At 36.0% G+C, this 27,202-nt stretch overlaps 1 protein-coding gene across 4 annotated transcripts in view; it reads right to left on the bottom strand.

Moving 5' to 3' along the window:
- Nucleotides 1-3,821: 3,821 nt before the first annotated feature.
- Nucleotides 3,822-27,202, bottom strand: part of SDIR1 (RING/U-box superfamily protein) — a 67,478-nt gene continuing 44,097 nt past the window's right edge. For all 4 annotated transcript variants that reach the window (XM_089811770.1, XM_089811771.1, XM_089811773.1 and 1 more), the window contains 2 exons: nt 26,519-26,644; nt 3,822-4,200 (listed from right to left, as the gene is read on the bottom strand). In XM_089811770.1, coding sequence (XP_089667896.1) covers nt 4,078-4,200; nt 26,519-26,644 — 249 coding nt within the window. In that variant the 3' untranslated portion in view covers nt 3,822-4,077. The remainder of the gene's footprint in view (nt 4,201-26,518; nt 26,645-27,202) is intronic.

Below are 27,202 nucleotides of genomic sequence, written 5' to 3'. Positions count from 1 at the left end.
TTTAAGATTTGTTTCTAAAATGAATTGTATATACTTTTAAATGGAGATATAAAACTATTACAATGATCTAGTCAGAATAATGGTATTACTTAACTATTTTGAATGAAGATTATTAAATCCCAGTTCCCCTCTTGGGCTCTCTAATTTCAAATACCCATTTCCATCATGCTTTATGTCCTACTCTTTGTATTCACACAAGGCATTCTCTAACCCTCCTTGACATCTTGTAGGCCACTTTTTCCATTCATATGGACAAACAACTCCTATTGGCTAATTGTTGCACGTACACAAACGTGCAACTGCTAGTTTAAACATATTACAATAAATCCATTGGCTAGTTAGCCACGGCCCCCAAGTACCCCCGAACCCGAACCTTGGTATTTTAGTATTCAAAGAATATCTCGTGAAGTCGAATAGATTTCTTTCCCATTTTCCCGAAGTTCTCAACTAGTCAATAGATTTCTTTCCCGTTTTCCCGAAGTTCTCAACTAGACAATATACATAACTGCGGACGTTTAGCTTTTAACGAATATCTTGCAGGCACTCATATTTCATATGTAATTGGCAGTAACTAGCGTAGTGTCCGCTTCAATAGAATGATGACCGGTACACTGTGGCATATGAAACCCAATCATTACCTTGTAACCGTTACGTTAGTCTTCTGACATGTAACGCCAGTATCTCTGGTTCTTGTTGTAACTAAAAACCTTTTCATCTCCCACAGTTTCTAGAGAGCAATTCCAGCTTTGGTTAAATAGGCTATGCTATAGGGGCCATTATTGTATCGAGATAAATTGATAAAACTGAGAATCCCTGATTGATAGTGGATATAGCCTGAAAAGGTGAACCACTGTAAAATTAGTTTTTTTATCTCTGTTTTCTGTATACGTTGTTTTGATTTTATCTCTCTTTCCTGCATTTATCTTTTGAATTTGAAATCAACAATTGGTATCAGAGCTATGCTGTATTAGCTGTTTTTGCAATCGTAAAGAATTTCCAAGAAAATGGATGAATCAATTATGGGTGATTGGCTCATGTCTATCTCCTATGGCTCTCGAGAAAGTCATGTTGAAGTGGGAGTTGTTTGTCCTCCTGGAGACTCGCCTTCTTGTGACTTCTGCGCTGCTCATTGGAAATTTTGAATGAATTAGTTGCTCAAACTGATCCGTTATGGAGGAGTTCATAGGCATATTGGAATCTGGTAGTGATCACAGAAGAGGAATCAATGGGGCTCCCAATGATGAGTACTGTTTTGAGGATATGGCACCTCAGGTTCGCAGAAAGAAGAAAGAGTTGTTCGCAGAAACTATTAATATTATCTATTATGAGTCTGGCAGGGGTGCAGGAGATGTTGTGGCTAGCACTATGGAAGACAAAGAAGGTGCAAAAGGTAATGCCACTGTTGTGGCTGCTATGATCAAGAGAAGAGACCTCATATTGGCCAAGAAACCCAAGTTGTTGTCCAGCCTGGTGGGCCCTCCTCTCTATATCTTGACATAGAAGAAGAAAGTCCTGCAATTGGGAAAATCAAAGCCTATTGGTCTGAGACTCGATTTGAAAAGGAACAAAATGTTTCTGAGCATGCTTCTAAAGAACAAAATGTACCAGAAGTTCCTGAAACTATTCAAATTTTTAACCTCCGAAAACTTTGTCATTAATAATTGATGAAGATTGCAAAGGGTTCCAATAGATAATGTCGAGGTAGCTCCCAAAGTTGCAGCAGGTGTTGAAGCTGAAGAAGCTGCTGGTTTTGCAAGACAGGATGGTGATAATAGCCTTCATGTAGAAGAATTGGCATTGGAACCCACACAGCAAATGGGATTGCTGATCTGGAATCTGATAAGCTAGTTTTTGAATCTATTCTAGAAAATAAATGATGTAGATAAAATTTTGGATTTGGGTATTGAAAAATTAGCTTAAGGGGACTTGATAGGCATTATGAGAGGGCTACAATATGTTAAAAGAGTTGTGGGTCTTTTTGACAAGATGAAAAATCTAGGTATTAGGCCTGATATCTGTAAGACTCTTACCAATGCCTGTCGTATAGATTATCTTTATGAAGAGGCATCGCACATTTTTCATGAGATGAGGGTGGTTGGATCTAGAGCGGATAGGGTGATGTATGATCCTCTGCCACAGCAGTCTCTTGCCATATCATTCCCACAGCCCAATACACAAGCATTTATCGATTTGTCTATGCATAATAATGAGCAAAGGAGAACCGGCATTATGCCAAGGTCTCAAATTTTGAATAACCCTGATAACATTTTTCCACAGAGATCATGCTGATGGTGGCAGGTTGTTTTTAGAGCTGAATCAATTGCTGAGGCCTGGAGGGTAATTTGTGTGGTCTGCTACACCTTTCTATAAAAACAAGGATGAAGATTTTGATTTCTGGAAAGTTACGTCTTCTTTGACAGCATATATATGCTGGGATCTCCTCGCCAAAAAGAGTGATTATAGTTCTAGATCCAGAAGCAAATCAGTCCGATTCTCAGCTGCTGCTGTTGACAATGGGGAAGAATTTGAAGTCAGCATTTAGAAAGAAGAAAATGCAGGAGAGAGTAAAACTGTACACGATGAGAAAGTGATTGGTGCATGTGAAGAAACATATACTCTTTGTTAATCCTGATCTGATTTGGGGGAGACTCATCTGAAGTGTTTGTGAACAGAGTTTGGTAAAATTGAAATCCTTGGTGGGCTTGGTTATTCTGTGAATCCTGACAAAGGTAGCTACAAGAGAGAAGTTTGATGTTGCAGATCTTTTCTTGGTATTATACAGAAGTCCTAAATAAATCTAAAGCATGGGATATGTCTGTGTGGTTCCTTCTCTATTGGTGATTGGTCTACAAATGCGAGCTTGTTGGGTGTATGAAGCCCAATCATTACCTTGTAACCGTTATGTTAGTCATGTAATGCGAGAATCTCTGGTTCTTGTTGTAACTGAAAACGTTTTCATCTTCCACATTTGGTTTCTAAAAACCAATTCCATCTTTGATTAAATAGGCCATGCTATGGCTGCTGTTATTGTATTGAGAGAAATTAATAAAACTGAGAATCACTGATTGATAGTGGGCATAGCCCGAAAAGGTGAACTGCTGTAAATGAATTGTTTTGTGCCTCTGTTTTTGTATATGTTGTTTCGATTTTATTTTACTCCCTTTTCTGGATTTCTCTTTTGAGTTTGAAATCAACACATAGTAGCCTATAGAAAACTTTATGGAATGTCACAAGGTGCATTGACCAAATTTTCATGTATTCTCAAAGCTTTGTTACAATTTCCAGACCCATGGGGTAGAATAACTTGACAGCATATATGAGGTCTATAGAAACGATAGTGGCTTTTACACATGGACAATCTTATATACCAAACTGGCATCCTTTTAGACTGTGCCGTAGTAGAAACATTTGCTTTTTATCTTTTATACAACAAATATTATATTTCTTAAAAAAATGGCAACTGCGAGGAAGACGAAGATTATACAATCATGTGCTAAGCGAGAGCCAAGAATAGCGATCCCGTGTTAAAGAATGGCGACCATCATAGTTATTAAGACCTAACTATTTGTATATCCATACATATTATTCCAAGGCAATTGTGATGAAGTAAATAATATTAGAATCTCCAATTAGTTTAGTCAGAAATATAATATTGACCGAGTTTGAGGGAGAATTATTTTTGAAAAAACTGACGAATGTAATAAGGTCGTTACTTGGGTGCCAACAAATAGATGATTGAATAAGCTGGTAGAATACAAAATATACATACATGTTGCACACAGTACAGTACAACAAAAGAATCAGTGTTGTTCATGCAGATATTAATGAATATAACTTTAAATTGGTTCTAAAAATATGAATACAACAATTTATACAGAAGGCTGCTCTATAAACAACTGTAAAGGAACAAAATCTTGAACACTTCGTTGGCATGCAGATCCCCAGCTAATTTGACAAGCTGAGGCCTAAAGAATCATCTTTTTCTTAACCTTTATAATTCTCCCCGCACTAACACGAAGCAACAATTTACAGAAGTATAGTATAATCATACCCATTCAATAAGTATCCTAGAACAAATTAAGCCATATATACACCATTGCTTGTTTCTGATGAATCTTGCCACCCAGATCCAACCCTAAACTTACAAACTGGGCAAGTTGCCTGCTGTCGTAGCCATGGATCAATGCATGAGGCATGGAACTGCAAATAGTATTGAAACAAAATCAATTCCATTTCAAAGAAAAATGCTGAGCATCAATAGATATTGAAGTCAACACAACAGATGTTGTCAATAGATGTATCTAAAGAAAAATGTTGAGTATCTTTCATTTTTATTGATGCAATAATGAGAGATTGCAGAAATTAAAGGAAAGACACAAATGTCGAGAACTTCACTTCTTTACTCATTATATATGTATGCCAATATAAAACACTGTCTAAATGACTCAAATTTCCACAGCAACAGACTTCCTATTTTTTACTCATTAACCTATGGCTAAGATACTCTTTCGGCACACGTATACATGAGTTTGCACACAATACAAGTAGCAGGAAAAATCAACTTTCTGATTTTGTTCCAAAAAATGAGTCAAAAAGAATCCAAAATCTTGTTTCAGGCCCTAGATCTTCAGGGAACCCTGGCATGGGTGGCAGAGAAAACTCTAGAAACACAATTACTTCACCCAAGTCTGCCACTTGGTCAGAACCCTACATCGCACTCAGTATAGGCCAAGTTTGTGAAAGAAAACGGTATATAACCGTCACATGAGCAGCAAAGAAAACAGAACCTTGTGTGCAAAAATGTGGCACAAAACAGAAATGCAAACTACGCAGGTAGAAATGATGTATTAAATGGATGCAGGCAAGCAGAATTGCAGACAAAGACTAGAGAAGCGTCTTGTGCTTAATACAGATGAAAATCGTGAGCAAACCCTTCCCCTTCATACACAGGAGCAAAAACAAGAAAAGGAGGACAGTGCAGGCAAAAAACCTTCTGCCAATCTTCTCAGAAAACGTAATCTGCAAGATTGCTGGTTGCAATACACTCGTGAAAAAAACCTTGAAAACTCCTGTGATTTCAAAAACCCTTGAATTTTTTATTTATTTGTAAAAACACATCGAACAAAAATAATCTAAACATTCTAGGATTGACTGCAGACTTCATCGTAGAAAAGATCGCAAAAAAATTTGGCCTTGTCATACCATGAAATAGCAATTTGTCGTAATTACAATGGAGACAAAAGGCTCATAAATAAAGAATCACAAAGACGATATTCTAAAAGAAACAATTATAAATAGAAAGCTGAAAAGGAAATTTACTAAATTAGCTAACAAAACATAAATGACAATTAAATAATATACATAGTTGCACGGTTACGTGTACCCATACCCCTGGGACACCTACCCAACTACCAGATACACAGTGCGCACTCGATGGAGTGCATCATTGCTTAGAACCTTGATTAAGATTTTTTGTTTTTGTTTCCATTAATTGTGTGCATATTAGCTTGCTGTTTATCAAGTTTAATTCAAGATGTAATCAGTTTGAAACTTTGGTTCAATACTGATTAACAGTAAACTTTTATCACTGTTTGAGTCGGAAGTTTATCATTTGCAATATGTCATTATATGATTTATGATCTTCTTGTTCATCTTTAAATTTTGTCTTCTCTGATATGCATCTGCACATATAGCATATATTATTATTACAAACATATTGCAAAACTGAATCTGAAAACAATACATTACATCTGCAAATTTTATCACTGTTCTTGTTTTAAAAACTCATTGTCATGACTCATTTCCAGATTTTCTATAAAATATTAAATTATATTTAAAAGAACTGGCGTACCCATACCCCTGGAACGCATTCCAGGTACACGTACCCAAGTACAATGGAGAGCATCATAGCCAAGGACCTTGATTAAAATTTCTGACTTCTGTTTTTGTTTTTTGTTTGCATATCAGCTTGCTGTTTATCAAGCTTAATTCAATATGTAATTGGTTTGAAACTTTGATACAATACTTATTAACAGTAAACTTTATCACTGTTTGAGTAAGAAGTTTATCATTTGCAATATCTCATTATATGATCTATGATCTTCTTGTTCATGTTCAAAGTTCACCTCTCCAATATGCAGCTACACATTTAGCATATATTAGTATTACAAACATATTGCAAATCTGAAACTGAAAACAATACATTACATCTGCAAATTTTATCACTGCTCTTGTTTTGAAAACTCATTGTCATGACTCATATTTTCAGATTCTCTACATAAAATTTAAATATATTCATAAAGACTGACAAACCAAAGCACCCGTCCCCTATTTTGAAAATAGCCCTACCCATACCTATACCCCAAGTGTCCAAGTACCCACATCCCATGCAACCTTGATAATATATTATATAAACCATAGTTTTCAGACTCGGACTCAGAGAGTACTCGGCAGGACCAGAATTTTCAACTCAGCAAAAACTCGGAGAAAACTTAACAAAAACTCGGGGGAAAACTTGGCAACTTAGAAAGAACAAAAAAAAATTCTCTTAAAAGAAACATATTTTTTTTAAAATAAAATTCAATAACGAAATGTATTAAATTAAGAATTGACATCTTGAAAGAGAAAATGCATGGTTGTATAGAAAAAATAGTATGTGAAAAACACATTTCAACCATCATTTTGCCTGCTTTGACATTTCTACCCATGATTTTTTGTGTCTATAAAAACGTGAGAGTTAAACTTGAGAGTACTCGCCCAACAAAAAAAATTGAGAGTACTCAGCAACTCGGGGAGTACTCAGAGAGTTTGCATATAAACAACAATATTACTTAAATATTTTCTACCATTAAACGAATCTAGATTTTTACCTTACAAGCATGGAAATCTCAACCTTCCAATATTTCTGTAGGGATTTCTATTTTTCAATAGATTGGGAAAACTAAAAAATCTGAAATATAATACACCTTTTGATACAATCTAAACAAAAGAGTCTAACAAAGACGGCCTAATCTAAAATCAGACCCACATTACACCACATCAATATGCAAAATCGAAGAAGTAATATAAATCTATGGTAAAGTTATTAATTGTGTGTAATAAAATACAACTTCCAAAAATACATTAAGCTGTAGAAAACTGCAATAAATTCAAAAGTTTCTTCTCTCACTACAAGTCAACATAACCTTACTCACAATCCACTGTTCACTCTCAATGGGGTTTTATTTTTCATTATACTTTTTGACTCTACTTAGTCCACCAAATAGGGTTCAACTCAAGAGAGTTTGTTCTTCCCTCTACTCCCTCTCTGCTAAAAAAGGATATTAACAACCCAACCCACCAACAGAGATTTTCATACTTCCTCAAAAAAATAAAAAATAAAAAACTGCTGCCCCCAGCCAGATGTATTAGATCATATCAACAGCTAGCAAAACAAAACAACAGTCGGCAGTTGTAATCAACTGCCTTTACAACTACCTTTAGAACTCAAACTAATCTACCCAGGAAAAATGAAAATAAGGTAACAATGCCCAAAGTTGAAACCAAATCTCCCAACAAAAGAAATGAAACCTAAAACTTAGAAAAAGAAGCTACTTGTCCAACCTAAATGGTTGGCTAAGACTAACAGTGATCTTCGTCCAAATGAGCTCATTGAGGGTCGATATTTGATAAATAGGATCAAACAGCCAGATACAGTTAACCTTGCTCTCATGGCCAACCTTCATAATATATATGAGCCTTAGACATTCAATGAGGCAAAGAGATTCTAGAGTGGGAATGGGCTATGGATGTGCATAATACCAATCTTATGAAGAATCACACCTGGGTTCTCTTTGATATTCTGCAGGGAAAAAGCCCATTAGTTGCAAAAGGGTCTATAAGGTCAAGATCATGCAGATGGTACCTTGGATAAATACGAGGCCAGATTAGTTTCTCGAAGATTCACATAGCGAGAGGGCATTGATTATGAGGAAACCTAAGCTCCTACTGCCAAGATGAGTAGAACTTGTCTTTTTCTCACCATTGTAGCTTACTCTGGATGGAAAGGCCATCAGATGGATGTTAACAATGCCTTCCTCAACGGTGAGTTGTAGGAAAAGTCTACATGACACAGCCTCCCAACTCAAGGAAGCACTCTGTGTGCTCAAACAGGCCCCTCGAGCATGGTACATCAAAATTGATCAGAACTTGGTTGCTCTTGGTTTTCAACATTGTCTTTTGATAGTAATTTCTATATCAAACACTCTAGTGATGATATTCTCCTTATTGTCTATGTGGATGACTAGATACATTACTGGCAGTTCAGCACATTTGATTCCAGAAATCAAACAAGATTTGTGCAAGAATTTTGATACGACAGATTTAGAGCTTCTCTATTATTGTTTAGGTGTTGAGGTTGAGCAGATTTATGGTAGCATCTTTATTTCTCAATCTAATTATGCTAGGAACTTGCTTTATAGGTTTCATATGCAGGATTACAAACCTGCTTCCACACCTATGGAGAAAGGACTGAAGTTGTCAGCCAAGTCCGATTCTCCTCCTACCGATGAAAGCAACTAGTGGGCAGTTTCATCTACCTCGTTGCCCCTGGACCTGATCTTAATTTTGCAATGAGCTACATTTCACACTTCATGACAACCAAGGCTGATCATTGGGTAGCAGCGAAGCATGTGTTGCATTATGTGAAGGGCAGTTTTGATTATGGACTTCTTTACACTCGAGATTCCAGACTGGGTGGGTTCACAGATTCAGACTGGATAGGTTTAATTGATGATAAGACATTAACTTCTAGATATGTGCTCAATATGGGATCTGGTGCAATCAGCTAGACTAGTAAGAAGCAGAATGCAATCTCGCTCTTCTCCACAGAAGCAAAATATCAAGTTGTTAAGGCATTTTGTGAGGCAGCTTAGCTTTGTTGGATACTTGTGGAGATGCATTTGTCTCAAGTAGGTTTGATACCTTTCTTGTTGATAATCAAGGAGTACTCGAACTTCCCAAGGACTCAGAAAGACCCAAGCATGAGGATGTTCATTGTCATTACATTCGGGAGTTCGTTGAAGACAAGACTATTCACTTGTAGTACGTTCCAACAGCAGATAGTACTGCAAATATTTTCAACAAGCCTCTTGGTCTAGATAAGTTCATTCAATTCAAGGTAAAACTTGGTGTTGTGGATAGATTGACCATTAAGGGAGAATATTAGAATATTATTATTTTCTTACTTCAATGGTCAATTATGTATTATATTTAATTATGTGTAGATAAGATCGTCTTTATGATCTTAAGTTTCTTATTGGAAACTTTCTACTTTGTACATCTGTAAACTCTATATAATGATCTCTTCGATCATTTGTTAATACATTAAATATTTCTTACCAATTACTTTGCATAATAAAGGATGCACTTTTCAAATCATTTCCAGCTCATCTTCCCAAATACACCCAAAATTGCAAAGCATTTCCAGCTTAGCATGGAAATTCCAACCTAACAATTTCGCATTTTCAAGCAATTTCTAGCTTGCTATTGAAAACCCGCCCAAGGACTCAAAGGGTTTATTAAGTGTGAAATTTGAAAAGAGGCATTTCTAGCTTCCTCGTGGTATTGTGACCAATAAAGGAGAATTACATTCAACTTAAACTTTACTAAGAAAGAATTCACTTCCAGCTTTAGCATAAGAAAAACTGCCCTAACATTTTGATGTCATTCCCAACTCCCATGTTCCGTCTCAAATTTGCACCTAGGAAAAGAATCGAAATCAGAAGTGGAAAAACAGAGCAGAATTAATTTTGGAGAATTAAGTATGAATTGCATTTGGTTTTAAGTTAGATGACTTGACTTATATTTCTACCATCCAAACAAGGAGGGTTTCAACAAACATAGGCTCAACTTGCATTTATGTGTTTCTCTTGGAGGATTCCCCCAAGTGCCACATATCCCACTGCATTACTAGTTATTATTTGCACCACATTTTCAAATCACACATGCATGATAACTTGCTTCAACATTAGAGCCAATGTTTTAATAATGTTCACCTTATTGGAGCCATCCATCAATTTCAAGATATTCTTGCAAGCAACCAAAAAATTAATGATGGTGCAGTTTTCACCATCCATCTACCCATCAAAAAGAATAGTGCAGCCAAAAAAAACTCGATTCCTTTCTTTGATCTTCCAACAATTATTTTGCCATATCAATTGCATTTGTGAGTAACCTAGAAGTACAAACTGAAATTAAGTACACAATTTGGATAAAAAGCAACTTGAACTCAACAAAAAATAGTAATTACCATAAATAAAAATAACAGAACATAAATTCAGTCTACATCTAAACATCAAACTTATCAAAATTTAAAAGTAAAATGTTTAAAAACTAAACCAACTCGACTAATCGCCCACTCAAGTATACACGAGAAGGAACCTTGTAGCCTTTTCATGCAACAGTCAATGTAGTAACCAAATAAGCCAATATGGATTGTTTGTCACATTGAAATGTGAGTTGTTTAAGTACCAAATAGGCACATCTCCCTATTCCACCCAATTGCCTCCAACGATGGTTGTGCTTCAGGTGTGTTTTTGTGTACAAAATAGTAACCTGATGATTATAACACTAATGGTGGTGCTCTACTAGAAGTAGCAAAAGTGGTGGCAAAGGCAGTGGTGGATTTGCGGATGCGTGGACCACATAGAGAGCTCATTATGCCCTCAAGTGTTGCTACTACTTCTTCAAGGTTGATTACAACACTTTGAGATTTGGTTATGCTTGCCCTCATGGCTAGTTTTTCCCTCTCCCTTTGCAGCTATTTCTCTTCATGGGCTGACACGGAGGCATCAATTTCTCATTCTATTTCCTTTCTAACCCCAAGACAAGTGGTATTTGAGGTAGTTTATGCCTCCATGAAACTTTTTTTCACACTTAATGCAAATTACAAACCCATGTTTCAATCCTTCAATCACATTTAGGATGAGTGTCTACATATGTAGAAGGGCATGCATCTGCCAAGGAAAACCCTGAAGTGAAACTAGTTGTAGAGCCTTCTCTATTTGCCATTATAAATCAACCTAACATAAAAATTGAAACCACGAGTTAATATTTTATTTTAAAAAATTAGCAAACAAACCCAATTACTTTAAATCTATGTTACTGGGTTTGTATAACAGACCCCAAACCGAATTCGGATATGCACCCGATACTGGTTTGTTTGTGGGTACTTGTTGGGTATATGATATGGATGATTCAAATATTTTTCAACTATCAATTGGCATTTGGCATTGATCAATGATCAAGTATCATACTATGAAATGATTTAGTTTTACAATTTTCTATATTTCTCTTTTATATATATATATATATATATAGTACCTACAAGCCAAGTTTCAATCCTTTAAAGTCAAGCACAGTTAGGATGAGTGCCTATATATGTAGAAGGGCATGCATCTGCCAAGGAAAACCCTGAAGTGAAACTAGTTGTAGGGCCTTCTCTATTTGCCATTATAAATCAACCTAATAATTGAAACCACAATATTTTATTTTAAAAAATTACCAAGCAAACTAAATTACTTTAAATCTATGTTAGTGGGTTTGTACTAACAGACCCCGAACCGGATTCGGATATGCACCCGATACTGGTTTGTTTGTGGGTAGTACTTGTTGGGTACATGATATGGATGATTCAAATATTTTTTCAACTATCAATTGGCATTTGGCATTGATCAATGATCAAGTATCATACTATGAAATGATTTCATTTTACAATTTTGTATATTCTTATTATTATTATTATATATAAAAAGGTTGCACGGCTACGTGTACCTAGACCCCTGGTACATATACTGAGTACTGATACACATTCCCTGTTGCGGGGTACTTGCTTGAGAGTACGTACCCTGCAACAGAAAATGCCATATCATCTTACAATTTTTTTCCCTTGCTTTTAAAACATTATAAAAACTGCCACAGAGATTATGATAACTGATTTTTTATTCAGTTTTCATTTGAATATCAGCTTGTTGTTTATCAAGCTTGATTCAATATGTAATCAGTTTGAAACTTTAATACAATATTATTTAACAGTAAACTACTAATTTTTTTCTGATTTTTGCTATTCAAGTTAGCCTAGAAGTATATCATTTGTAATATGTCATTACATGATTTGTAATTTTCTTACTCATTTAAAATTTGTCTTCTCTGTTATGCATCTAAAGTTTAAAGTTAAACATTCAGCATATAACTCATGACTCATATTTTCAGATTTCTTGTTTTAAAAGCTCAATGCCATGACTCGTGACTCATTTTTTAGATTTTCTATAAAATATCAAAATTATAATAAAAACATTTAGGCATACCCACATACCCCCATGCCCTATTTTGAAAAAAGTTGTACCTGTACCTAAAGTACTCAAGTACCTCATACCCACACCTATACCCAAAGTAGCCATGCAACCTTGATACATATATATACACACACGCACCAAAATGTACCCAAACCCCTCAAAGAAAATTCATGTACCAGGTTCTTGAACCTGCACTTGTCCCTAAACCCGAACCATTAGCATAGGACTTTAAATAAATTTAGAAATCGTTTAAAATTGTTTTAAATAAAGTGTTAGGGTTTAGTTTTTTGTTTTGAAAAGTTGGATTCTTGAGATAACTATGAAAAAATCGATTAAATTGACAAAATACTGTTAGGTCTTGTTCACTGGACTCTAAAGCAATGTTGAGTACTTAGGAAATGCTATTATTTAGTTTCTGTAAACCTGGATGTAACAAAAAAGAGATGATGATTTTTTTTAAAGCAATGAGAAAACTTACCTAGGAATCCAATTTTGCATCGAAATCCACTTCAAATTGACTAAAATTCTTCCAAAAGACCTTGGAGAAGCTTGGGAGGTTGTTTCGTCTCTTGAGTAGAAAAAGATACAAAAGAAAATATGTATTATTTTTTGCTTTTTGACATTGATGGGTGTTATATGCAATGGTGGCAGAGTTCTTAAAACAAACTTGTCGAGTTTTCAAAGAGTCAATGGCGTAAACACTCGCAAGTCTTTCACTACTCAACGAGTATTTTAACTATGGTGTGAACAATTTCACTATCAATTATATTGTCAATGATCAAGGCATGAAGCCATTTTGTTTTGCACATATGATGGAATCTAATGCCTGTCTAAGCTTGTTGGATAGCACCTTTGAGATGATGTTATAAATGTATTGCATAATGATTTAGGCTTATTATCGTTGAATATCTCACATACTTTCTTCTTGGGTATTAAACTATGGTTCTGTTGTTGATATCCTTGACATTTTAACTTTTTCTTTTGAATTCCTCAACCAACTTCCATAACTCATCACCAATAAAGGCCCAACATTTCAAGTAAAATTTCATTGCGAATCCATTAAGATCTAGGGATTTGTCAAGGTTAAATTGAAATATTATCATTGTAATCTCTTCCATTGTTATGGGACCACAAAGCATCTATTGGTCCATGTGTATGTCTCAATTGATGTTACACAATCAACCAATCTCATATTTGCCAAAACATCCCAAAAGTCTTGTACACACCTGTTAATCTTTCTTAATCCTCTAGTTTTCTCACCTAGACCCAAAATGGTGAGAAAATCCACCAATGATAACAATCAAGCTCCCTTTTCTTTCTAATTTACTCTTTAGATAATTACATGTGGGCATATTTTCCGTAAGTGTAGACCCATAGACATTTATCAACATAAATTAACTATTCAATCTATTATTGCTTACGAAACGTATTGTCCAATTAGGTTTTTTCTCCATTAGAACTATAGTGACAACATAATCGTTCCAAAGAATGTCAAGTCTCCCCACAATACCTTCAACATCTTAAAAAGCTCTCAACCATGGCTTACTATTTTTTATAAACTCTATTTTGCTTCCTCATCCATGTTTTGGTTTCTTGGAACAATAAGATATCCGCTAATACCTATTGAAGATCATCTTCTTAGGGACATCCAAGCCCATGACATTCCAAGTGATGATCCTCATTGCCAACTAATGGAGGCCTTGTTCCCTTTATAATTATTATAGATTTTCTAATACTTGCATAGCCCTTCTCCATTGCTTCATCTTCTATTTATCGCCTTTCTAATTTTCTACATTTACCTCTGCCAAGTTTAAATTTCCCCATTAATCTTGTCGCTGATTGTGATGTGCACCTTTAATCAATAATATTGAGGTCCTCGTGATCGATGTCAATTGAATCATCTAGTTCTTCTTTATTATCATCAATCTCAACCCTTTCCTATTCGATTATGACCTAATCTTTGCATCTTTTATCGCGGTTATCTTCCCTTGAGGTTTCAATTAGCTAGGATGCAATTTTTATTCCCTCTAATGTTTCATTACAATTCTCCAATTTGTTTAAATAAGGGTTCCTAGTAGACATGTTGTTCATCACCATCCTTTGAAACATTTTTCTAGGTATGTTCCAAGATTTTATGTTCAATTTTTTGCATTTGTTGGCCTGGTAATTTAGGGCCCAAACTTGGAATGCGCCTTCTTTGTTTCCAAACATTTTTGCAAGCCTTTGTTTATCTTAATTTTGCATTAATCTGCTCAGTAGTTTCTACTGTACAGTTAAGGAAAAAAAAAACATTTTAATGTTGTTGTTTGAAGTCATGCATACAAGCATGAGTCCCAATAGATAGTTGCCATATCTATATCTATGAATGTACCAAGGGATCTACAGATCTTCTCCAAACATTCCCCAACCCAAAATTCTAAAGGAAGATAGTACATTCAAATCCACACTGATTTTTCATGCAGATTTGACTTAATTGGATCAAAGTTGGTATACCATTTTTGAACGTAGAGCAGGTCCTTCCCATTGTCCATAGTCTTCCCTAAACAATCCTGTCTTTATCTTCCTCTATTGCGAAAAGAACAGTAAAAACTCTTTTTGATAGAAATTGAATTATCACTTATGTTTTCAAATTGTTCGCAATCCATTTTTAGATGTTCTTCCTATCGAATCTTATCCAATGAATCAGTAAATGACGGCTAATTCTTGCAGCAGTTCCACATCTTCTTCCACTTCCTCCATAACAGCTATGGTTTAAACGATTTGATGAATATTATCTTTGCACCTTGTCTAGTTTTTCCTATTGGGATCTTCAAATTCAAGGTATTCATTGTTTGTTTTATTAAAAAAATTGCTCTTTTTCTATTTTTGTTCCATTGATGTGATCAGATCCTTAGAAAGACATTTACAATCTGCATAGGAAACAAGTATTTGTTGATGTTTGATAGTTTCTGTCGGATAAACCTATATATAATTATATGAGATATAATTGAGATATAAGTATATTGCTATATGAGAGAATTGAATATAATATATATATATATATGATTAGAATTATTATTACATTAATTGTTATCAAGAATAATTGGAAACCTTCAGGAATAGTTATTAGTTAAGTGTGTAAGTTGTCCAATAGCGAAGGTAGTTGGAACGTGATGGTTGAGTCGAAACCCTTTGGGTACTACATGTATATCCGCCTCAACGGCATTAGATATCAATAAGAAGTACATTGTCTTATATTGTATTCACATGAACACTAATGGAAGTAGTAGTATAGTTTTGTGAAACTCAAGGTTACATTCTTTACTTTTCTATTATGCACTAAACCTGTTTACTTGTGATGGTAAACATTTGCCATCATTGCCAATTTCGAATCTAGGAGTGTGACATGAACAATGGCAGACAAAGAATAGAATAAATGGGAATACCACTCGAGAACACGAGAACTAACGAAAACGGAATAACCGAGCTATACGAAGACAAGCATGAACTGACCACAAATTTTCATATTTTGCTCCGCGCGAGTATTGAAACCTTCGTACGAAGAGAAACCACATGTGAAGGGGTTCCGAAGGATACTATTTGGGACTCACTGAACATGAGCCTCACTACAAACCAATTGTTGCATCAATTTCCTTGATATTTTGTACAAGCGATTCTAGTGCAAACAAGGCAACGAGAGGAAATCAAGTGGGAAAAGCGTAGGTAGCAAACCCTCAGAAACTTCCTGGAAAGCAACCGTCAGGAATCTGTGGACCGTGATGAAAACTGCCAGAGGTCTAACCAATGAGCCCTAGGCCATGGGAATGTGAATGAAATGTCAAAAGAGTATGAGTGAAAAGAGCACTAAACTTTGTAATAGTCGCATAGACGACCCATGATGATGTACATAGAATATATATAAATAAGAGTGTTCTTTCTGTACATCTTGTTTCAAATTCACAAATGAGAAGTATATATGCCAAATACACTAAATAAGGATAGGAATAGAAGGGAACAAATCGATGTAGTACACACCACACATCAAGCCCTAATTTTTAAACCGAATGAAGAGGAAGGTTAAAGCAACTTGTCGAAGGTAACCACGAAGGTGTCACAGATGTTAGAATCTGAAAAGATTAATAACCCAAAAAACTAGTGCAAAGAATAGATATCTAAACTATGAATGCAAATGATACAAAATCAAAATAGCAACACAAAGTTGGTCTCCAAGAAAGTAATGCAAATGCTGGAAGCAAAATAGCATTAAGAGGATGCAAAAACAAGAGATGCAAAAACAAGCCAGGTAGCATGCTTATATAGGCTAGGAAGAGGGAGGAGGTGGCAACACCGACCAATGAGGAGCAACAATCTATCTGACTAAAGATAGCAAAGTATCTTCCCAAAATAGCGAATGGATGCTCACATGTAGGAAGGTGACACCTCGCAACCATTCACCTAATAAGACATGCTTTATTAACCTAAGTGAGATTATTAGAAGTGTAGGAAAAACCTAGCAATATAGGGAAAAATAAATAACCTACTAGCAAATAAAAAACTACACTAATAGCCCCCCCCCCATAAGCGAAGCTTAGGTGGATATAGAAATGGGTCCCGGCAAGTCAAGCCTGATGAGGTACCCATGTACATAAAATTCCCCCAAAGAGAGAGAGAAAAGAGACCCCCCAAAAAAAAGTTAGGACTTCGAGTGAGAGGAAGAGGCTCCCCCAAAAAATGAAGCATCCCACACCCACAGCAAAGCTTGCAAATGAAGGAACTTGCTCTCAGTGAAGGGTTTGGTGAAGATATCAGCAACCTACTCGGAAGTCGAACAATAGCGAAGGTCGATGACTTTACCATGGATGAGCTCCCAGATGTAATGCATGTGGATCTCTATGTGTTTGGTCCGCTAATGATGGACCGGATTCCATGAGATCTGAATGGCACTCTAGTTGTCACAAAATATGACTAATGGCCATCTAAACTGGATACCCAACTTAGTGAGAAGATGTTGAAGCCAAATGGCCTCAGTGGCGAAATTTACAGCCCCCCGATACTCAACCTCAGTAGAAGATAGAGCAATAGCAGACTGCTTTTTGCTTGACCAACAAACAAGACTTGAACCAAGTGAGAAGTTGTAACATGAAGTAGACTTACGATCCTGAGAATCACCTGCCTAATTCTAATCTGTGTAGCCCACCAAATCAAGCTCAATACCTGCTGCGTAGTGAATCCAACAACTGTGAGAACCCTGAATGTAGTGAAGGATCCGCTTGGTTGCATTCCAGTGTAGCTCATGAGGCTCTTGAATGAATCGAGAGACCATGACTACAGCATATGAGATGTTGGGTCTCATATAAGCCAGATAACTGAGACTCCCAACAAGTTGGCGGTACAAAGTGCCATCAACAAGTGGAGAAGAACATTGAGCCTCAAGTTTGACTCCAAAAAGGAAGGGAATCAGAGCAAGCTTACAGTCAACCATATGAAACCTCGAGAGTAAATCTAGAGCATACCTGGACTGTGTGATGGTGATCCCGAAAGGAGACTGAAAGATCTCAATCCTGAGAAAGTAATGCAACAAGCCCAAGTCAGTCATCAAAAAACTATCCTGAAGGGTAACTTTGACAGCCTTAATGGTGGGTGAAGAACTTCCTGTGATCAGCAAGTCATCAACATACAAAACCAAAAATAGAAGTGAATCACCCTGTTGCAGAATGTAGACATTAGGATCAGAATGGCACCGAGTGAACTCAACTGATATAAGGAAGGAGTCCATCTTGGCATACCAAGCCTGAGGAGCCTATTTGAGGCCATAGAGAGACTTTCGAAGACGGCACACAAGTGAAGAATCTTGAAGGAAGCCCTGTGGCTACTCCATGTAGATCTCCTCATGAAGGTCACCGTGAAGAAGAGCACTCTTCACATCCATTTGATGTACTTCCCAACGATTAGTTGCAGCAATGGCAAGAACAAGTCGAATGGAATTCATTCAGGCAACTGGCGCAAAAGTCTCAGAGTAGTCAATACCAGGAACCTGGGAGAATCCTATGGCGACCAAGTGAGCCTTGTGTTTGTCAACTGACCCATATGCTGCAAATTTTGTCCAATAGATCCACTTACATCGAACAAGTTTTCTTCCCTTAGGAAGAGGGACAAGATCCCAAGTGTGGTTCCTCATCAAGGAACTATACTCTTCTTGCATAGTTGTATCCCACTCAGGAATACCAGAAACCTCATGAAAGGACTGTGGATCTGAGGCAGTAGCAACAAAGACATGTGGAGCATCCTGGAATTGTGAACGAGTACGCCTGGTGTCTGATGGATTCCCAACCCAATCACCTATAGATTGCAAGGTCTATCTAAAGCAAAGTGGACCAGAAGATGGAGAATCTGGAGGGGAATCATTAACCTCTGAATGATGACTAGGAGAGGAAGGAGGTGAGTTCTCTGAATCACTCTCTGCATCGGAAGTGGAGGTAGAAGACTGCTCAGGTGAATCTAGCTCATTAGAAGATCTGTCATATATTCCAAGTGACTCCAACGTCAAAGTAGGAGTTGGAGAAGTGATAGAAAGCGAGCTTGAAGATCCCTCCTCAAACTGAACACTCCTCTCAATGAACAACTCGTGTGTAGTAGGGTGGAGCAACCAATAACCCTTCACACCCTTAAGATAACCTACAAATATGCAAGGTCTGCTCTGGGGATCCAAGGCCTTGCGTTTCTTTGCAAGAATGTGAGCCCATGCAGGAGAGCCAAAAACTCGAAAGTGCTTAACTAATGGTTTCCGACCGCTCCAAGCTTCAAATGAAGTAACTCCCTTCAAGGCTCAGTGGGGAACACGGTTTTGGATATAACTTGCCCTTTCCTTTCCCTTGCTATTTTCTTTTGCCTTGTTAGACCCTTCATTAGAACTTTGTTTGATAGGCTCAAGAACACTAATATTATTCTTCTCAAGAATGTATGTCAAGTGATCAATTTGTTTCTTCAAAAATTTATGTTTATCATGACCGAGTCTTTTACAATAGGCACATTTGACCTTTTCTTTCTTAGGCTTATCGCCCTTGGAAGATGGGGTATCAATAGTTGCTTTTGAAGCAACCAGTATCTGGTCCTTCTTTTCCTCGTTATTATTTTGTTTCTCATCCTTATATTGTTGTTACTACTTTGTCCTTTTTGTTCTTTTGTGCTTTGGTTAGCAGCCAAGGCATGTGACTTAGAGGACTTAAGAGTGCCCATCTGGATTAGCTTGTCCTATTCTCGAGTGAGATTGATAGCAAAATCATCTAAAGATGGCATGGTGAATTGAGTACCAAGTGCACCCTTAGTAGCATAGAAGGTGGAGACAAACACAGAATATTTTGAACTTAGCTTAGAGAGAATACTAAGAATTAGTTGTTCATCTTTCTTTTCAATTCCACATTGTTTTAACTACAGCCTTAGTGATTTCAATTTGGTGAAGAAATCCTGGATTGTGTTGAAATTGCCTGGACTTAAACTAATTAGTTCATTTTCCAACATATGACCCCTCATTGAATCTTGCATGCCAAATAGTGTTTCTAGCTCTGTCCATATTTCATTTGGTGTATCCAAAGACTCAATGTGAAGTAGCAAGTCAGGAGAAAAAGACAAACACAGTGTTCCATATGCCTCATCACATTTGTTAAACCACTTAAGCTTATCTTCATGTTTATTAGATTCAATTTCAAGTCCCATAGTCAACCTATTTAATCCAACTTTCCTTAAGTGAATTGTCATGCGTGATTTCCACTCAAAGTAATTGTATGGAGTTAGGATGGGCATATTTGTTTGATCCATGATAAAGAAATGCAGAGAAGAAATGCTAAAAAGAAGATAACCTAGCCACGACAATGCCCCCCCTTTTTACTCAATCAAAGAACTCCCCCCAAAGAAATACGATTTGGCACTTTATTTTAGTGCATTTACAACTACCACTAGCAAGAAATACTAAGTGGTCTTGATTTCAATGCATTACAAAATTCTCACGATGAGCATGTGCTGAAACTGAGACTTGGGCACAATACTCAAGTAAACAAATAGCACCACTGCGATCTACTTGAAAAATCATGCACTTTCAAAAAAAAATCGCCTCAATACAAGGTCGTATGAGAAAGTTATGATCCTCCGAAGTTTCCAAAACGAGAACTCTACAAAATCAAGACTGAGAATCTGCAATTTCTAAAAAAATTATGCATAAAATCAAAAAACGACTGCGCTAGTGGATAGAGCACCAAAAATAACAAGATCGTCGAAATCGGAGTCCATATGAGCAAAAACAAGGCAATTGAAAACTGCGTTCAAATCTGCGACTACCAACAGAGAGGGGTAAGGCTGTAGCTTTCCGTGCTCGGTTCTACAAAATATACAGATTGCATGCAAACAATAAAAGATACCCAAATGGTTTTTCGGTGCTGCGAACAAAACTTAGAAAGCGTTTTTCTTGCTGATGTACAGAAGATGTAGCTGTAGTGTAAATCAAATGTCTTTAGCAACAAAAAATGGCTCCAACAACCAAAAAATGACCCCAGCAATCAAAAGACGTCATGAAAAGATTGACTCAGCTAACTAAGTCAATAAATGGCAAGCTAGAACTTGCAATATTGATTGAAAACACCAAATATGCAAGTTGGTTGTCAGATTTGAGATTGAAACCCTAGTTTTGCAACTTGTATGACGATCTCTGATCTCGGTGAAATGAAAGCCAAATTTGACTTTCTCAAGCCTCTTGGACGCGTTGGAACAACCAAAAATGTTGCGAGTATAACCAGAAATGCTGCAATCACTCAAATTTCATAAAACACGTGTAAACCCCAGAGATTAAAAACGGTTTTGCCAAACTTTGCTGATTCTCAAGATCATCCAAAGATGCGAGAGAAGAGCATACTGGGTTTTTCGAAAACTTATAATAAGATCTATTAGCCCCCCTGAATCTCTCAAATAAGGATACTAAAATCTACTCTTGCACATAGAAAAGCTCTGATAAGATATTTGAAAAGATTAATAACCCAAAAAACTAGTGCAAATAATAGATATCTAAACTATGAATGCAAATAATACAAAATCAAAATAGCAACACAGAGTTAGTCTCCAAGAGAGTAATGCAAATGCTAGAAGCAAAATACCATTAAGAGGATGCAAAAACAAAAGATGCAAATACAAGCTAGGTAGCATGCTTATATAAGCTAGGAAGAGGGAGGAGGTGGCAACACCAACCAATGAGGAGCAACCATCTATCGGACTAAAGATAGCAAAGTATCTTCCCAAGATAGCTAATGGATGCTCACATGTAGGAAGGTGACACCTCGCAACCATTCACATAATATGACATGCTTTATTAACCTACGCGAGATTATTAAAAGTTTATGAATATTGTTTTTGAGGATATGTTATGTGCATTTCTAGGTTAGTCAATCTATCCCTCTATGGCTCTTTGGAGTTCTGATAATATTGCAAATGTATTTCAGAAAAAAAGTCATGTAGTTATGGTTAGAGCGCACGTCACATTTGTTTTGGACTTGAGTTGCACCGCTGTGAGATGTGCATGAGAGATTGAACCGATGCCCATTTCTTGGTGTTCCATTGGTTTATGCGAGGAAGACTTTTACTCGTAGATAAAGCGCACGTCGAAGTGGATCATATGACCACAATGTTATGATGTGTTTGAAGGACTGTATTGGAGATGATAACTGAATAACTCTTGTCATGATCCACAAATATGAAGCATCCTCAGACTGCTCATGAGATGCTATACTTTCGTAGGTCAGAGACTTAGGCTCGGGTTATGAGTGTTGGACTATATCAAATTTTATCATTGTTTTTCCCTATGTGGAGGGGTGTCACTAGAAGATTGCGGATCTTGGAGTCCACTTGTGACTAATATAAATTGCTTTTTTTGGTGCAACAAAATTGGAATCGGATCTCTAAGTCAAAAGGAACACATGAGCTTCTATGTATGAGGTATGGAGGTGTTTGGGAAGCCAATGTCGGAGTGGGTAGTAGAGAAACTAATTATGCATTGAGATGTTTGAAAGAACAAGCAGCCTGGGTTGGAAGTAAGCTCACTTTTAGTATGAAGATTGCTAGAAGCAATAGATAGACATGAAATTGCTATTGCTGAAATCAATGTTATCATGGAGCATAATTATAAAAATAATTCCCTCTCTAGTGGCTTGTGTGCACACAATAAGAAGAGTCAAGTATCACAACTATCAAATTACATTAAACCTACAAATAACTAGAAGGATGCCATGTCCACTCATCTTTACAACGTAGCTATTGTGTCAAATTCGGTAGCGCCAAGTGTCTTTCAGTGCATGACTCTAATCTAGAAATATTAAAAAAGAGATATCTAAGGATTTGTCAAGCATATGTGAATAAACTGAGGGTGACATGTTCTTCTCACTAGAGGCGTCTTTAATAGATGTGTCGGTAAGAGAAAGTTAATTTGATTTAAACTTCTTTGAGTCGGATATTAAATATTTAGTGCGATACCATATCTCATGATATGGTATCAAATATGGATGCCAATTCAATAATGGTGAAGAACATCCAGTTTGAAACATCCGTAAGCGTGGTCAGCATATAATTGACAGACAAACAAATTTGAAATAAAATGGTTCAAAATTGGTAGTCATTCATTATCTGCCCTACTCCAAAAGCCACATCTCTGAAGTCATTTGTAGTGATCCCAGAAATCTAATAAAATAAGGTGTACATGTGGGCCAACTTAGTACTCACGTATCCCCTTCGCAGTATTATCTACATCGGCTAACAAGAGCAATAAGGTACCAAACCCAATTTCATCTAGATGAGTAGGCATATGTGGAACAAAGAAATCCAATCAAATGGAATACTTAGAAATAAACATTACCGCCAAATACAACTAAGGAATGAAGGAATGAGGATCGAGAAGAGCCACGTTAATAAGGAAGGATCAAGAACCTAGTTTACAAATATACAATATTTCTTTAAAACATCTACTTTGATAACATTTGGAAGAGTTGTATTTGAATATTTCAAGGTTCAAGAAGAGAAGGCTTAAGCATTCTTGAATTTAAAGATTTAAATCTGCAAAACCTTTGTGCATGAAACTGGTGAACAAAGTAAGTTCGTAGACATCATCAAGTGATATTTAGTGATTTAAGCCTAAAGATCAGTATTGTGAATTGTGGGATTTGGAGAAGTATTGTCGTGTCATCTCAGAAACTGATCCATCTAAAGACATCAAGAAATAAAGTTAATCTATTGTCATTAGAATGCTTGCAAGAGCTTTCGAACTCTCAATTTTTTGTAAGAGAAGAGGAGAATGGTACATTTATTTATAGTCATCAAGACAAGTACATGCATTGCCTTACATTCATAGAAATAGCTTATATTTGGAAGGATGTTGTTGAGTGATTGCTCTTAAATAATGAGATAAGTATTTTCTGATTATTATATCTTGAATATCTTCATTATTTTATTTTTTATAGTCAACCTCTTATTTGTACTTCTATATGAACTATAAGAGAAATGTGCCGTGATCTTTTCCTCCGAGAATGTTACTGCAGGAAGAGGGAGATTGAGATTCAGAGGGAGCCTAACATTTCATTAAAGGCAATCTTGAAAGAGAGGAAGCAGATAGAGGATATGATTCAGTCAACCTTTGGTGATCAGGGGGAGTAAACCATGGTGAGATGGATTCTCCGATGATCAATAAATTGTAGCAGTCAAGAAGACTATGATTCATGAATATACCTCGTGACTATGTGATTTTCATGGGCCTACCCCCTGTGTACATCATGAGGAAGTGACGACTTCCAAATGATTATCACTTGTATTTGCAAAAGTTATTGAAAGTTAACGATCTTAGAATAACTTCATTTTTCTATTATGAAGGATATCTTACAATATCTATGCAGATACGATAGATTATACTTCGCATGTTGGATGTTTATATGGTAAACATTATGAGAATGCGTGGCACATACCTTATAAATATTTTTTGAGTACATGGTGAATGCTATGCAAATTGATGTTTAGGAGGGCCATTATGCAGAGCACTTGGTGAATATCATGTGATTTGATGTTCTAGAAGGCCATTACTCACAATACTTGTTGAATATCTTGCATCTCAATATCCTGGAAGGCCATTACTCAAAGTAATTGGTGAATATCATATATTTTGGGCAACCAATACTCATGATATCAGATATGATATCATACATTTTGAGTAATTGGTGAATATCATGTATTCTGGAAGACCAGTACTTGTGATATCAGATGTGATATCAAAACTTTTTGCGGACTTAGTGAATATCGAATGTCGACATTTTGGGAGACCAATACTCATGATATCAGATGTGATATCAAACCTTATATAAATATTTGGTGAATATCATGTGTTGATATTCTGGAAGACCAATACTCTTAGTCTTGATATCAAATGTGATATCATAATGGTGGATATCTTCTTATCAAAGATATCCTTATAATTACCATTCCTAATATTACCAATGGTGTAATATTTGTCTTGTGTTTATCCTCCCTACCTAAGAAGTGTTGATGTTTGATAGCTTCTGTCGCATAAACTTATATATAATTATATGAGATGTAATTGAGATGTAAGTATATTGTTATATGAGAGAAATTAATATAATATATATATATATGATTAAATTTATTATTATATTAATTATCTGATTAATGAATAGACACATCCCATGAAGGGACGTGTCTCTTCATGGTTAATTCTCAATAAATAAGAGATCGCTGTTATTTTGAAGACACATACCGAACAGGCGGTGCTTAGTGCATTTGCAGCAGTCCTTAAAAAATTAACACTAGTCACTTGCAAACATAGTGTTACCATTAAAAACCTAAAAAAGTCCACCCCAAATAAAGTCTTCATTATTGTAGTTAGCTGGTCTAAATATATTCCTATTACAGAGCGTCAATGAAATATAACAAATAATTACAACAAATACAGTCAATGTCTTCTCCAGCTTCCCTTTAGGGATATCTCAAGTATTGATCGAAAATTGTAAAAATTGTTCCTCGTGATTTAATGCTAATTTTAGATTTTGCTGAAAGCTTTATAATATTTAAATTTGTCGATTTGAATACTATTAGTTAAACTCCAAATAAAAAATTAATTGTTAAAATATTAATATTAAAAATCAATACAGAGAAGTAAATAAAATAAAATAACATTAAATTTAAATCCATTAAATTATAAAAATATATATGTATTTTAAATTTTTTATTGAACATACGGAAACCTAAAATTACTATTTAAAAAAACCTATAGAAGATCGCAGTGCCTGATCTGCAAGTCATGGACTTGCTGGAAGCCAAAGGAAATCTGCAATGGCGCAACCGCAGCCTGCAGAAAACACCAGGCCACACTTGCTCCCATGGCCATGTGGCTTGTCACACCCTACCCTAATGCCCTCCTGTCACATACTGCAGAAGAAATGCAAGCCCTAGCTGCTAGCACTCAAGGCTGAACGAAGTCACAGGATAGACGTTCTATGTTTAGATGGCTGCAGAAGATGTGCGCCCTAGCTGCTAGATGTCACATCTGAACAAGCTCACTTGTTGATCTTGTTGAGACTCACCAACCCGTGCTCTGCGGAAACCAGCGTGGGCATTGAATCTATAGAAAAACTTGTTGAAAATTTTAAAAATTAAATGAAAACACTTAAGCAAGAATATATTCTAAAAAAATCCTGCCACTTTTTCAGACAAATATAAGAACAAATGTTTGCTGAATTTCAAACATTAAGCATGAAATTCGGTGATCCCTGTGAGATATACAGGTACACAGAGAAATGGATAAATAAATCTGGATATAAAGATGATAATTATATTACATCAATAAATGTTTTCTACCACTGGATGGTAAAGGCACAGACAAGAGTTATAATTTTTTGTGATTCAGTGACATTAGTGCAGCATCGGAGCTAGCTGTTAATATATCCTACATTAATGACATTACAAGCAAGTCAAAGACATTGCAAGCAAGTGAATATATCCTACACTACAAGCAACAGACATTAAGCTCAGCCACATAGCAGAAGGCTGATTTACAATTGTCAGTGCCCCCTTATGATTGGGCGATCTCCCAAATCAAGTTACCTCTAAAAAATTTACAGGAATATCAGGAATGATAAAGATAACATGATTGAGAAGTTGATGAATTCAGTTACCTGATGTAAACAAGGTAAACTCCGAATCAACTCTCCTTCATTAACCTGCTCCAAGCAAACAGTGCAAGTCAATTCTTCTTCTTGTCCTTTTCCACTGCCCTCTGTGTTCACTGAATCAGCCTTCTTCTGTATCATGAAAAGCTTGAGTCAATAACATATTAAAAAAATTGTGATAAGAAAATCATTCTTAACCAATTCTCAGATCCGCACTATAAAATCAGACATCTGACTACGATTGCAAGAATTACATTTATTTCTATCAGAAATGGACGAACTATAACTGCATAATACTACAGAACTTGTTTATTTATTGGTGTGTTGAAACCAACAAAAGGTCAAGGGAAAAGGTTTTTTATGTAATTAAGACTTATATAGTTTAAGGAGGGTGCTAAAATAGCTGCCGCCATCCTAAAAAATATTACTATTACTAATCACTTTCCCTACAAATTACGATCAATAAAGTGAAGATTATTGCAATTTGATTCTACTCTAATATGAGGCAAAAGTAAAAAAGAATTACTCCAATCAACACTTTTTGCAATGAAGTGAAGATATTAATTCAATTTGATACTACCCTAGAATGAGGAAAAAGTTAAAAATAATTTCTCCAATTAGAACTTTTTGCCATATATAGACAAATTTATGACTGCAATTGATAATACAAATGGCAATGAGATGCTAATC

This window comes from Cupressus sempervirens, chromosome 11 (assembly GCF_028749045.1).
Source record: "Cupressus sempervirens isolate cs-2001-9-10 chromosome 11, ASM2874904v1, whole genome shotgun sequence".
In the NCBI taxonomy this organism is placed as follows: Eukaryota; Viridiplantae; Streptophyta; class Pinopsida; order Cupressales; family Cupressaceae; genus Cupressus; species Cupressus sempervirens.
The sequence above is the reverse complement of the archived record's forward strand: the minus strand, read 5'-3'. Positions and strand labels throughout refer to the sequence as shown.